Below are 14,315 nucleotides of genomic sequence, written 5' to 3'. Positions count from 1 at the left end.
TCTCTGTCGCTGCTTGCTATCTCTGTCTCTTGTCTCCCACAGGACAAGAAACTGATCAAAGCGCTTTTTGATGTATTGGCACATCCACAAAACTATTTCAAGTACACAGCGCAAGAATCAAAGGAGATGTTTCCAAGATCATTTATAAAGCTACTGAGATCAAAAGTTTCCAGATTTCTACGACCATACAAATAGATTCCTAGTGCTTTTCAAAAGAAAAAATTGTTCTGTTGCGTTCCTGTCAAATATTGTATTGTCTTCAACAGTAGGAACATTTTTGCTATTTTGAAGACTCATTGGCAGTCTTTATCTTAAATTGTATATTGAAGAATAACTATAATGTTTTATAATCTCCAATATTTTGAATGGGATTTTTTTTTTTACTTCAAAGAAGAAATCATTTTGGATTCCAGAATACACCCAGTTGAAGATCCAAATTTATTCCTGCATTAGTTTATTCTTGAAAAGCATTTGTTTTAGAGAACGTATCTCTACACCTTTTCTAGAAGAGAAAAATGATTTCTTCTAAGCAAGGAAGGAACCTGGTCAAAGAAACTACCTGCAAAGAAGAGTTACGATATAAAGGAGTGTGTAGTATAAACTAATACTTGGATTTTGAATTGCACTTGAACTTTATATGTGAGATTTTATGGGGGAAATCTAAATTTCATTGTTTCCCATTGGTGGTTGTGGAGACTTTGTTCTAGGTATAAACCAAAAAATACAAAGAAGGGTAGGGGTAAAATTGGTGAGTTTATTATTCTAATATTTTGTTGGCCCTGTCACAAGATTTCAAAAGTCTACTAGTGTCTAATCCTGCAGATACAATTATGGAATTGTAGATAATTTGGTTTCACCAATATTTTTTACAATAGGATGGAAGAGACTCGGGGGGGGGGATAGCCAGTTTTCTTGCCCTTAATCTAAATAGGTACACTACTTCTGTCTGAGGGTACTTTAGGATTGCTATCTGAAGGTCATGTAAATACCGTTCACATCATAGAATTGTATCCAGCTAAGTCATACTCTGAATTAACCCATTGAAAATAATGACTCTGACTAACTCAAAACCATTCCTTTCAGTGGATATAGTCTGAGCTTGACTTAGTTCGATACAACCCAGCCTCTCCCCCCCCCACACACACCATGGGTCACAATCCAGAGATCTTCTTGTACATGGTGGCAGCCCTGACGGTGAGGAAGGCTGTGGGAAAGGGATCTCTGCCAGTGGCACTTTCACCTTCCACGGTCAGCAGTGATTCAGTTGCAGGATTGGGGCCAGGTTACCAGATTGTGGCTTTGCTGTTGATCCACAGTGAGTTTCCCAAATTTGGAGTAATCTTGACATCTTATGATAAGAGACTTTGATGTAGTCAGAGCAGAAAATGCTGGTTTGGGGTGAACCTATAAAATAGGTAGAAGTTGTTACTTTGTTGTTTCCGATATGCTGAATCCATCAGTTGCTGGCTCATAAACCTTGGTCCGTTTTATCTTAATTCCATGTGGCCGGCCTGCTGTTTTCCTATGTATGCATTACTTGATTATGACTGCTTTAGAGAGCAGGCCCCCAGCAGTACACCTCTTACCAATGTTTGTACTGACAAGTGTTTCAAAAGAAATATTACAGACTGCACTGCATTTTTTAAAAAAATGATTTATCCACATACATGTATCATAAACATGGAAAAGCAAAGAAAAAAACTACTTGCAACCTCATTTTTCATCACCCAAATTGCAGTGTTTAATGGATAGAAACAATCCTCTTGCATCACTTTGTCCCCCGTCCCCAATTCTTGCCGTGTTGTGCCTACCACCTGTCAGATTATTGAAAGAGTTGGTGTCAGTGGGGAAGGACGGTGCCATAGTCTCCCTGCAACGGCATCATGACAGTGGAGTGGCAAAGCAGTGGGCCATTGGTGCTGTGCAGGACCATTCCGTTGGCTCCGTTGGTGCACAAGTGCAGCACTGGCTCTTAACTCTTCCCACCAGCCCCCTTTGGGTTTTGCCTTTCTCCCAGTAGGCAGCCTGTGCTTGCTAGGCGTTACACACAGCTGTTTGCCACAACTTGTGCAGAAATGGCATTGAGTAGGATCAAAACATAATGGGTGGGGTGGAGGCATGCCTGTCCTCAGCCTGAGCTTGGCAGGGCCTGTTGCCTCTCATCCCAGGTTGTCAGCGGGACCCAGCTCTGCTGGTCAGCTCCCATAGCGTTCCCCAACCAAGCAAGCTGGGGCTTAAGATCGGAGGTCTTCGGGGCTAACAGATCCCCACCCAGTGCCACGTCAACCGCACTTGCCTCGGGAGTCAATAGAAAGCTGTGGCCTGGCTTTACCAACACATGAGTCCCGCGTGTTGCATACCCGCTCTGATGGCCTCGGAGGCTTCCACAGTGCGCCTGCCGTGTGACTGGGTCCAACTGACTGTCTTAAGAGGATTGTCTTTGGGGGTTCTTTTCTTTTCTTTTGATTCAATATATTGCCTCAGGTTTGAGAGTGTGGTTTTTCATGTGTTTATCTTCCTCTGTCCTGGTTGGTGTGCAGTTTGTGTGTATCTATGTCTGTGTTCTGAGTTTTCCCGATCAGGGATGCGGGTGGCACTGTGGGTTAAACCACAGAGCCTAGGACTTGCTAATCAGAAGGTTGGCGGTTCGAATCCCCGCGATGGGGTGAGTTCCCGTTGCTCGGTCCCTGCTCCTGCCCACCTAGCAGTTCGAAAGCACGTCAAAGTGCAAGTAGATAAATAGGTACCGCTGTGGCGGGAAGGTAAACGGCGTTTCCGTGCGCTGCTCTGGTTCGCCAGAAGCGGCTTAGTCCTGCTGGCCACGTGACCCGGAAGCTGTACGCCCGCTCCCTCGGCCAATAAAGCGAGATGAGCGCCGCAACCCCAGAGTCGGTCACGACTGGACCTAATGGTCAGGGGTCGCTTTACCTTTACCTTTTCTTCTCCTTAGAGCCACAGCTACTTCCCTCTTCTATGGGCTGGATTAGGAAAGGTTGCAGACCTCCAGAGGCTACTTCCCTTGTTCAAATGTTGTTGTCTAATTTTCCATATTTCTGATTCTCCACCTCCCACAGCAAAGGTTTTGAATGGCTTAATGAGCATTTCTGTTCAGGGTGCATGACAAAGATGACCAGAGGCAGGCTTTGTTTTGGTTATGGCATCTCCACATTGGAATGCTTGCATGCTCCCAGTCTGATTTTTCATTTTATTTTTTGGTGTTGGAGAAAGTTTGTGGGGATTTTTTTAATTTGCCAGAGTATTTCATCATGCTGTTTTAACTCCTATTTTCTGGTTCTGCCCACTTTTATTGCTGTTTGCTGCTGTTCATGTGTTTATCTTGTTTTACTATTGAACTTTTTGTTGTATAGATTTATTTTCTTGATTGACACCCCCCCCCCAGAGACTTCTGCTGAAGGCGGCTTATACATTTCCTAAATAAACAGAAACAAACAAGTAATCCTTCTTTCAACACTTATTCTGTATCTGAAGTCTCCATCCGTGCACTCGGCAGTCTGAAACAGGCAGCAAGCATGTGCATGCCTCCCAGATACACATAAATATTGGAAAGTTATCTGGGTAAACTACCTCTCCCGTTATATGATATAGCTGCTAGCCTGTTGTGAATAATACGATTTCTTCTCCTTTATGTTCAACATTGTACCGGAGTCTGTAATATATTGCTTTTGAAAGATTGCTTGAAAAGAAAAGAGATGGGCAAACATCATTGTGTCACAGGCTTGTGCCTGGAAGCAAATACAGTCAAGGAACAATATATAACAACAGAAAGATTATTGCCCAAAGGCTGTAAGGCAGCACTTAAAACATTTGTAATCAGGGCATCAAAAGTATATAGAATCAACACAAAGAAATAAACCTTTACTTCTACCAGTTTTCAATGTATACTTCTCTCATGTCTTGAATAACGTCAAAGGAATCAGATGAATAGTTGTTTCTTGTCTGAATAAGAACATTAAGTTTCAAATAGTAATGAGAAGACCATAGATTACTTGTCAGTTTGGGGGCTATGAAAATACCTTCGGAGTTTAATTTAATTGTTGCAGTCCTTCTTGCTTACATGTGTTTCCAGTTGGCTTCCAGTTTTCTTTTATATACATAGCCTTAATAAAAAAATTCCTTCCAGTAGCACCTTAAAGACCAACTAAGTTAGTTCTTGGTATGAGCTTTCGTGTGCATGCACACTTCTTCAGATACACAGAAGTATCTGAAGAAGTGTGCATGTACACGAAAGCTCATACCAAGAACTAACTTAGTTGGTCTTTAAGGTGCTACTGGAAGGAATTTTTTTATTTTGACTATGGCAGACCAACACGGCTACCTATCTACTACTGGATACATAGCCTTAGTCCTCAGCTCTGTTGACCTGATGCCTCACAATGTTTTTGCGTCTTTCTTTTTTCCTTTTCGGATGCGAATGAAATGGCCAAGTCTTTGGCCCAATCCATCCATTCCCATGGCACACTGGAGGGAGCAGGCTGCTGGGTGCAAATGACTTATGTGAGCTGGATGGAAGCACCTTGTGCACCTAAGCTGACAGCATGTCTGGAACCACCCTTCCTCTGCCTCTCCTCCAGGACAGCCTTAGCATCCTCATCTGCTAGAGCCTGACTCCTTTTTACATGATGGACGTAGCTCCCTACCTTTGCTTCACTTCCACCGACCTGCCACCTGCCATTTTGTGGGGGAAACTTGAGTGCCACAATTCCCTAATCTCTATCCCATCCCTCTGGTTACCAAGACAGCTCAATAGCTTTGGAAAGGAAATGTGCAATAAATGTTTTTTTTTAAATGCTATCACAAATTTACCAATTTAGACAGCCTGTTGCCATTTGCGTTTTCGAAAACAACAACAAACCCAAACAGTGAGGTGGCATATCAGCTCAGGGGTCCATCATAACAAAACAGTTTAACAGAGTTTTGATTTGATTTTTTTAAACGTTCCATTGATTCACCACCTGTTCTTTAATAATGAATTCATAAAATTGAATTACATGGGTACATTATAAAGCTTTAATACAGGTGCCTTTTGGAGATACTGATATGCATGTGAGAGATTACCATTAAATACACCACAGAAACCAGCAGTTCCTCGTTACAAGGGAAAGCCATCTGACTCTCTTATAATTCTCAGGCTCACTGATTAAAATTTGCCCTCATGAATGAGAATCCATGCCAGTAACAGTGTATGAACCAGGACATTGCCTGGGCATATAATTCAGAAATCATGGTAGGGGAGAAAAATGGTCCTGTTCACACCGCTGTTAATAATAGTAAAAATAATAATTAATAATTCATTTGTTAGCTATCTGCACAAGCTTCTCAAGGCAGTGTACAATAAAAAATAGTAAAATAATAACAATGGAGGTATATTTTAAAAAAAACAATACAACATAGACAGCTGTGCCCTCCCCACCCAGCTAGAAGAACCTCTCTGATGTTAGGATGCAGAAAGAAGTTTCTGGTTCACACCTTCACCCTCTTATGTTATTTTCGCAAAAATTCTTGATTGATATAACTTTGTTGTTATCACAAATACTTGCAACCCTGGAAATAGTTATATTGGATAAATGAAACAGCGGGTGGGTGCGCGCGCACACACACAATGCATTTTTACAAATTACAACTTGCAGATAAAAATCGTAGCTTATATCTAAATAGAAAATATACCTGGATCTTATTTAAAGAGCAGGCTCTCGCTGTGTTTATGGTTTCACTGATTTGTAGAGAACAATTAGAAATTAATTTGTGGAGACCTCATAAAAAGCCCTAACAAGTTGGTTGCTAAATTTGCAAATATTGGATTACAATGCAGCTATGCTAAGCACTTGAAAGTCCCATTGTTTATTGTGGATTAGGCACATATGTAGCTCTCACATTTAAAACAATAGGACAAAGCATTTATTTTTGCTTGAATCTTGCCCGTTTTTTAAAAAAGAAACCTGTAGCGCTTAATTTTTCAGCTTCGCCTTCCTTCCACTCTGCACTTATTGCTATCTTTTAAAAATATTGTTGTGATTATTTATTAAATTTGTATACCCCCCTTCAGCCAATGATAACAGGGCAGTTCACAACACAAAAATACAAAACAAGAACACAAAATACATAATAAACCAAAAGCAGAAGCAAACCAATAACCCCCTTCCCACAAACACATTTCAAAGACCATAGATTGTTAATGAGCCCAAGGCCACGTTATAGAGAAATGTTTTCATCTGGCTCCTAAAATTATGTAGCGAAGGCGCCAGGCAAGCCTCCCTGGGGAAAGCATCTCGCCACTGCAGAAAAGGCCCATTCTTGTGTCACCACCCTCTGGAGCTCTCATGGAGGAGGCAAACAAAGAAGGGTGAAGTCAACTACTCCTTGTTTTGTTAATTATCAAGTCCTGCTATCGGGAAACAGTTAATTGATTAGTAGACTTGGAAGCTGGAAGACAGTTGATAGCCATACTCACAGATTTTTCTGCACACTAAAAATTGTGGGTTTGTGCATAGAACGCTATATGAAATAACAATTTAAGTCATTTTTAAATATGCTTTCATCCTACACATTCATCCTGATTATTATTGCTTCTGTTGGTTTTTCAGAACAAATCCAGCTGTTATTTCAGAAGCTAACACCTGCCATCACTCTTTTAATGCAGCCATGGAAATCATTGCCATAAATACTGCGGGTAGATACAATTCTAAATGAGAACTTTCAGGATAGTTTTTTTTCTTAATCTATATAATGGAGTTTCACCCTAATTTCTGCAACAATTGTGCATCAAATTTTTCCCTCGCCGACATTCCTACACCACTACAGTCAGACGTTTTTGACCCATTCTCTTCTGAAATATTGTATAGTCAACGCCCAGTTTTAAAAGTTTTTCTGTTGTGGATCTAAAGCCATGTTACCTTGTGATTGGAAGTCACACTGCATGTGAATTCAGTTGACATCTAGATGAATATTTTAAGGAATGGTCTCATGCATCCCATGTTATGTTCGACCGCAAAAAGTAGGGAGGGGAATTGAAGGATGAAGTAAGGATATTGTGCAGTGCAGATTGTCTGTTCTTTGGGGCAGGAATCTGTTTTGTGTGTTCATGTTACGGATGGACGTTGTTTCAGGAAAATATAGTTCCGAATCAGATTGACAAAAGGATTTTCAAACACCCCCATAAGCAGTCTATTCAGCACCTACACCTTAAAAATTAAGTGCCACCTTGAGGGGGGGAGTGTGGTTGCACACAGATATTCTATACACACTGACAACATGGGTTTGTGTCCCTCATGTTCCCATTTCAGAACGGACACAGTGCATACACGATATACACACACCATCATGGTCACACATCAATAACCCAAAAGCACACACCCAAACGCTCACTGATTATATATCATTTTAAAAATAAGTGATTAATTCATTTTATGATCTCGCTATAATCTGAATTCAGTTTTTTTCCTGAAAATAATGGTGAAAGCTAGCTTTAAAAACTTTATTTCATGAGGAATTGCTTTCTGAAAACACATAATGCATTGAGTGCATTCAGTGCACCTTTGCTTAACAATTCATCTCCACAAGCCACATTCCCTCAGATGGGTCTTCTTCATTTGTCCCTCACCTGTATGTGGGGCAAAACCAGAGTCAGTCCCAGGAGTAGACTGCAACAACACAAGGCGCTATTTCTTTTCTCTGCGCCACCTAACTCTTGACGTACCTGTCACCATATCCTTATTCATGCCAATCTGAGATTAGCACAATTTTGTGACTCAGGAAAGCATAGATAGGCAGTTCACTAATGTTCTCTTCTCCTCACGCCCTCCAGACTTGCCATTTCCTAGTTACAGCTGTATTTCTCACGGTTTCTAGGCTTGCACACACACACACCCCACGTTAAACCCCTTAAAGTGAACTGGGTGCTGTGTACAAAAAACACAGAAATGTGGCTTTTCTCACAGCAGGGCCTGTTCTGGGGTCCCAGGTATGCGCAGAGGGTTGATCTGTGGCCCCACCATATAAACAAGAGTCTTGTGCAAATCAAACCTCAGAACTTAAAACCTTAAGCATGTTTTAAAAAGTAATCCAGGATAAAAGAAGAACATTCTAAGCACTTGAAAAGAAAAATAAGATTTTCAGCCTACACCAGAAGTGGAACCCTAATTCTTATTGCAATAAAACCATCTTCAAAATTAGTCTGAAAAGAATATTGTTTGGGTTGTCGTTGTCCTTTAAGTAGATAGATGCACAGGAAGACAAAACTATTCAGCAAAAGCATGTTTATCTGAATACCTACACTTCACAATTGCTCTTTCCTTTATTTATTCTGCTTGTACCATTCTGCTTTTAAATCCTTGATGCCATGTAATATATAAACAGTTATATCGTGTACATACAGAGATACCTTTTAGGTATTCTAATTAGTTTAGATATTTACAATTGTCAACACAAATGCCAGAATTATTCCAAATACCTTCATAAAATATTTTACTGCATTGTAATTCAAGTGTCAGGGCTACAATCAAAAAACAACATTATTTAAGACTTGTATTTCTCATTCATTTACTAACTTAGTACTCTTTGGAACATATCTGGAGATGTTGGTACCACGAGGAAGGTGGCTTGATTTGCATATTAGGAAACCATTATCCATGAAACGTGCTTTTTTATATATATAAAAGAAGACTGAAAATATTTTAACTTTTTTCTACTTTAGTGATGTAAATAGTGTTCCATATATTGTACTTTACACTGAGAATAAATTTTAGGACATTGGATATATATGCTTCATTGTGATAGACATTGAATATTACTCCTCTCTATACTGGTGGGAGAAAAGTTCTATATGTGTGGGACGGCTTCGTATCCCTGGAGCAGAGTGGACCAGAGTAGCTTTGGGTGGCAACCACATGGATTATATATATATATATATATATATATATATATATTGACAAAAATATATATAGCCGAAAGCACCAGCCTGAAGATGACGAGTGAGACCTCGTCGAAACGTCGCCTAGACACCCCAACTCTTACACGGGAAGACACCCGAAGACACCAAAACCTATATATATATATATATATATATATATATATATATATATATATATATATATATATTGCTTCCCATCTCTTGCTCTTGAGCACTTTCCTCCTTGGTTGAGCAACTGTACCAGAATTGAGCTCAGCTAAGATAAAAGCACTTGGGGAAGCCACTGGGGCGCATTCCGCTTTCCTCCTTGCAGGGCTGCTACCACCATGTGTATTTTTACTCCCAGGTCACAGTGACAGCCACCTTGGACACATTGAGGAAGTGCGATAGGATTGTGCATATATGTGAAAGGCAGAAATAAAATTGTTCCTTTCCTAACTTTAAAGATGAAATGATTAGGTAGTTTGGGGTGGGGTTTTTTGAGGGGTTGGGAAGGATGTGGTCAGGTAGGCTTAAAACTGAATGGGTTGCACCTGTTTGAATGTGTGCGCATATGTAACTACCGGTACACAACTTTTGTTGAAATCAACCTAGAGTAAACAAATATAATAAATGATCATAATATTGTTTCCTGATTCAGTACTTAAGATCAAGTAAAATCAGCATAATGAAAATTACACAAATCCGTTTTTGGTCCCTCTTCAAGTACCAGGAGTGAGTGCCCAAAGGGATGAAGCGATCTGGAGTAAATACCATCATCTGTGGCTACATGGGGGAATGCAAAATAGGTCGTGCAATAACATAAATTTCACCTGCACCATTCCAGAAATTAGTTCCTCTATCTGAAATACCCTGAGAAAACACAATAACTCTGATTTGTGTACAGTAGTAACAGTTCTTACCCGACAAAACGTCTGTGAGCATCTCTTTGAAATGTGACTTGTAAAGGCCAAAGGCCAGTTAAGTTACCCATTTCTGTGCTTTGTAAATATTTCATTTAATTATGCAAATTCTGTGAAATGGAATCAACTAGTCTGACATGGAAATCAACACAATCAATTCTTTGGAATTAGAATTTGCTCCCCCACAACACTCTCTTGAGGGAGAAAGACCCCAGGCAACTGTATCTGTTAAGACATCTGCAAAAATTTGCCCATTGCGTTGTACTGAAAGGGAGCAAGAGGGGAAAACACGGGGTGGGGAGCAGGAGAACCAGCTAAGTGGGGGCACCATTCAGGAGCTTTAGCCTAGTTCATGTCGCATAAAATGTAGCTAAATGTTAACATTACATTTTCCCATGCTGTTGACTCTAGGTGATCCTCCTTTCATGAGGCAAGGTAAGGTTGCTACCTCAGGATACTATGAAGCATAATAAATTTGCCTTAAAGATAGTGGGTTTAACATGTATTTAAAGCTGCCAATGGAGTGGCAAATGAAATGTCTCTGAAACAGTGTTGGGCCCATGGGCTGGAGGGGTTTTCCTCGGGGCAGTCCAGTGCCCTCTTGGCAGCTGTTCTTTGTTGCCATCACATCAATTGTGAGTAGACGCGTGGGATGTTGTAGAGAAGGCTGATAATGGGAACTCAGCTAAATGCAGTGGAAGAACAGAAAGTTAAGGCTAATTTCAGCTATTAAGATCGGGTGAGGAAGTAAGGAAGGAAGAAAAAGAATGAAACATCAGGAAAGATCTGCACAGAACAATTGCAGTGGGAATAGAACTATCTGGCAGGTTCCCAAATCTTCACTCATGACAAAAGTACTGTTGTACCTACTGGAAAGGTAGATTAGTTTGTCTGGTACAGATACCTTGAGTTACAAACGCCTCAGGTTACAAACTCCGCTAACCTGGAAGAGTTACCTTGAGTTGAGAACTTTGCCCCAGGATGAGAACGGAAATCGTGTGCCGCTGGTGGCACAGCAGCAAGAGGCCCCATTAGCAAAAGCACGCCTCTCGTTAAGAACAGTTTCAGGTTAAGAATGGACCTCCGGAACGAATTAAGTTCTTAACCTGAGGTACCACTGTATAGGATTAATGGGGCCCCACTCTGGCACGGCCTGCAACACCTCTTCCCTCCTCTGTCTCCACGGTTGGCTTTCAGTTAATGATTCGTTGCAGAAAATAGGTTAACATTATTCTGAGTTTCAGTTCCAAACTGTTCATGATTGGCAGGTATGCAAAACTGAAGAGGGTACCAGCCTATTTCCTGTAAAAGCTACTCGTGCCTTCATCCACTAAAGATGCAAGGAAGCTCAAGCCAGTGATGCTACACTGGCAAAGCTAAATTTACTGATGCCTTGTCTCAATAAGGTACATTAAGAACTTAACCGCCCAGGGGTCCTTTACCTTACCTTTACATTAAGAACAAGTCCATTACTCCTTACAAAAGGCGTCCCACCAGGACATGCATTTTTCTGGGTTCCTATCAATTACTGGGCATGAATAAAAATCAGAATTAAAACCTTTGTAGATGCTGCTGGTACTTCTAAGCTTTATTTTCAGTGTAAATTATGTACACATTGCTGTTTTCCACAGGTACTGTATCATGGTAGGTTAGAACGATAGTGAATAAATGTATAAAGTTTGGTACTTAGAATATTTTTTTTTTTAATGGTCTGAGCTTTACCAACATTTTAACTACACCGCCCAAAACTGTCATTGAAATGGTTGTTGTACATGTACCTTATTAACTCAACATCTCTCTTCATGTCTGTATATGAATAGCTTGGTTTCTACGTCAGAGCTCAAAAGGAAGCATGTAATGATTTTTGTTGTTAAATTGCTTTCATAATAAATCTAAAATTAGATAAAAGGTCTTTGGCATTCTTCATTCTGCTATGCAGGTGGTCTGGATAATCACCTATTAATAACTGTCATTGTCAGATGAGCACCACCAAGAGGCCGTGGGAAAGCGGACTAAATTTTGAACAGTGGGCGTTTAATAAAACCGAGCTCAATTCCTTCATCTAAGTCGTTTAGAGAGAGATTGAACAACATTTGGCCCAGGACAGAACCCTGCGGCACCCCACAGTCACTTTTTTCCAAGGTGATGAGGAACCATTAATGAGTACTCTTTGGGTTCGCTCAGGCAGCTACAAATCCACCAAACAGTGAAAGTGAGGGTGTTTCCTTTGCTCTTGAGCTGCCCTACCCCTCAGTCTTTTCTTACATATTTTTCTCCCTCTATTAATCTTTTCTTTCTCTTTGCACCGACCTTTTCATTCTTTCTCCTTAAAGCTCTAATTGGGGCTTGCAAAAGAGCAACAGACTTCCTCAAGCCCTCTCTTTGCTATTGGGTTCACTCCCCCATGCCATGCACTGCACACTCTCAACATGCTCAATGCCCAGTATTTCATCAATGAGAAAAGTTGGTTGTCTGTGTTTTTTGCTTTCTTGGAGAAGTGCTCCTCTTGTCATCTGTCCCTGCCCTGCACATTCAGAAGAGACACAGAGAGAATTTCAGCTGGGAATGAGGAAGAGGAGCCAGTTCAGAGAACTACTACACCTGTAATAATCCCTGTTGGTTTGGGTCACAAAACTCCTCCATCTCATAGTCTGGTCCAGAGCAGTCATAGGCCTGGACTGAGTCTGAGCTAGACTATTGAGAAGCCCTCTGGAAAACCTTCATGGGTTGCCATTTGATTCTGCAGACAATACAAAATATTCTGGCACAGGGAACTGAGCAGACCGTCCTGCCAAGCGCAGAGCACGCTGAACACAACTGCTCATCTGGCTCTGATTCTGCTCTGACTCCACCGAGTCGCCTGGCTAAAGGAGCAACTTGCGCAGAGTTTTATTGTGGAATTTAAATGTGTGTGTGTGTGTGTGTGTGTGTGTGTGTGTGTGTGTGTGTGTGTGTGTGTAAAAGGCAAAACTATAATTTTAGCAGAGAACTGGCAACATCTGAACATTTAATGGGGAAAGGGGAGAAAAAAACATTTTCTAAACTTTATAAGATAATAACAGGGGGGAAATGATCACATTTCAGAGATCCGATACATAAAAAATGGAATAAAGATTTTCTAATGAACATTCCTGAAGGAGAGTCATCTTTAAACTGCATTATTCTCATTCTCTATGTAAATCAGCTCTGAAGAAAATTGTATTAAAATGGCTGAGTGGCATTGGTTAACCCTCGAAGTCAAAGACTAAAAGGGAGGTAGGAGATGAGGTCTGCCCTGTGACATTTTTCTAAACAGAGAGAGAGCTACTATAACAGCAAATTGTCATAAGAACCTAGCACTCTGAAGGGATGAGCAAGAAGACATCCAAGGGCAAGGAAAACTGCCGCTGCTAGAGATACATTTTGGAGCTCCTTGCTCACCACGACAAGCACGAGCCAAGCTTTGTGTCTGATGCAACAGCAGGAGCGCCTGTCCTCTTTTGCCACCCGAGGCCTGCCCTGCGGGATTCTGCTGCCTGAGGCAGTTGCTTGAGTCTACCTTATGGCCGGGCCAGCCCTGCTGCACAGGGATGTTTTCAGACAGGGATGTGGGAGGGCTTTTCAAAAAGCCCGTTAGTATGCCCTTCACTCAGGAGCCCACAAACCCTGAAACACTAACACCATATAGTGTGCATAAAGACCACTTCCCTCTTACACAATTCCATTTTTTTCTGGTGTTCTTGCTGGCTGTGGGTAGCAACTCTATGGGCTTAGCAAACATGACTTTGACATCAAAGGCATTGACAGGTGGTCAAAAAAAGGCACCGTGATTGGTAACAAACCATATTTATACCAAGCTATATAAAATCTATCCTAACATTTGCTTCTTATGGGGGGGGTCCACATTTTGGTAAACAGCAAGACCATGTAGGATGTACAGTATATTAAAAACATTTTGGATACACCATCCACTTAAGATCGCTCTGTGCAATAGAAACATGGGTTAAAAGAAAGATGGATTGTGCCTGGCTAAGTGGGAGACAGTGCAAGAATGTTTTTGTGTGGCTCCCATGAATTTCAGCAGAGTGGGCTTAGACCTAAAGGATGACAACCTGTCTGTATTGGGTAGCTTTCAGCAGCTTCAATGTCAAGCTGACAATCGGCGTGTTTGGAAGGCTGTGATATTACATAAAGGACAAGATAAGCAACAATAATTGGCTATTGATTAGATTTGAGATCGCAACAGAAAATACACATAAGCCATGAAAAGAGATTGGATAGACAATCTTGGATCCAGAAGAGGATTCCGCAAAATTGGGGGGGTAGTGGTGATTTTTAAAAACAATTTTCCTAACGCAAAAAAAGGGATTTTCTGGGCCTGTATGTAGATTGAGCCATCTGCTGCCAAAGAAGACACAATTTTGCATAACATTTGCATATATTTTATGTGACATGCAAATTTCTACCCTCCTTTACAAGTGGGGCAAAAGAAAAATGAGGGGTAACCA

General features: G+C 40.9%; 1 protein-coding gene and 1 long non-coding RNA gene across 7 annotated transcripts in view; both read left to right on the top strand.

Annotated features, from left to right (window-relative positions):
* SCUBE1 (signal peptide, CUB domain and EGF like domain containing 1) overlaps window positions 1–3,459 on the top strand; it is a 191,909-nt gene extending 188,450 nt beyond the window's left edge. For all 6 annotated transcript variants that reach the window (XM_081191594.1, XM_081191593.1, XM_081191592.1 and 3 more), the window contains one exon: window positions 43–3,459. In XM_081191594.1, coding sequence (XP_081047720.1) covers window positions 43–195 — 153 coding nt within the window. In that variant the 3' untranslated portion in view covers window positions 196–3,459. The remainder of the gene's footprint in view (window positions 1–42) is intronic.
* A 5,641-nt stretch (window positions 3,460–9,100) lies between these two features.
* LOC308585623 lies at window positions 9,101–11,736 on the top strand. The gene is made up of 2 exons (XR_014007548.1): window positions 9,101–10,089; window positions 10,143–11,736. It is a non-coding gene; the product is annotated as an uncharacterized lncRNA (long non-coding RNA).
* The last annotated feature ends 2,579 nt before the right edge of the window (window positions 11,737–14,315 follow it).

This window comes from Podarcis bocagei, assembly GCF_964188305.1.
Source record: "Podarcis bocagei genome assembly, chromosome: 4".
Classification (NCBI taxonomy): Eukaryota; Metazoa; Chordata; class Lepidosauria; order Squamata; family Lacertidae; genus Podarcis; species Podarcis bocagei.
This window is presented reverse-complemented; position numbering and strand designations above follow the sequence as displayed.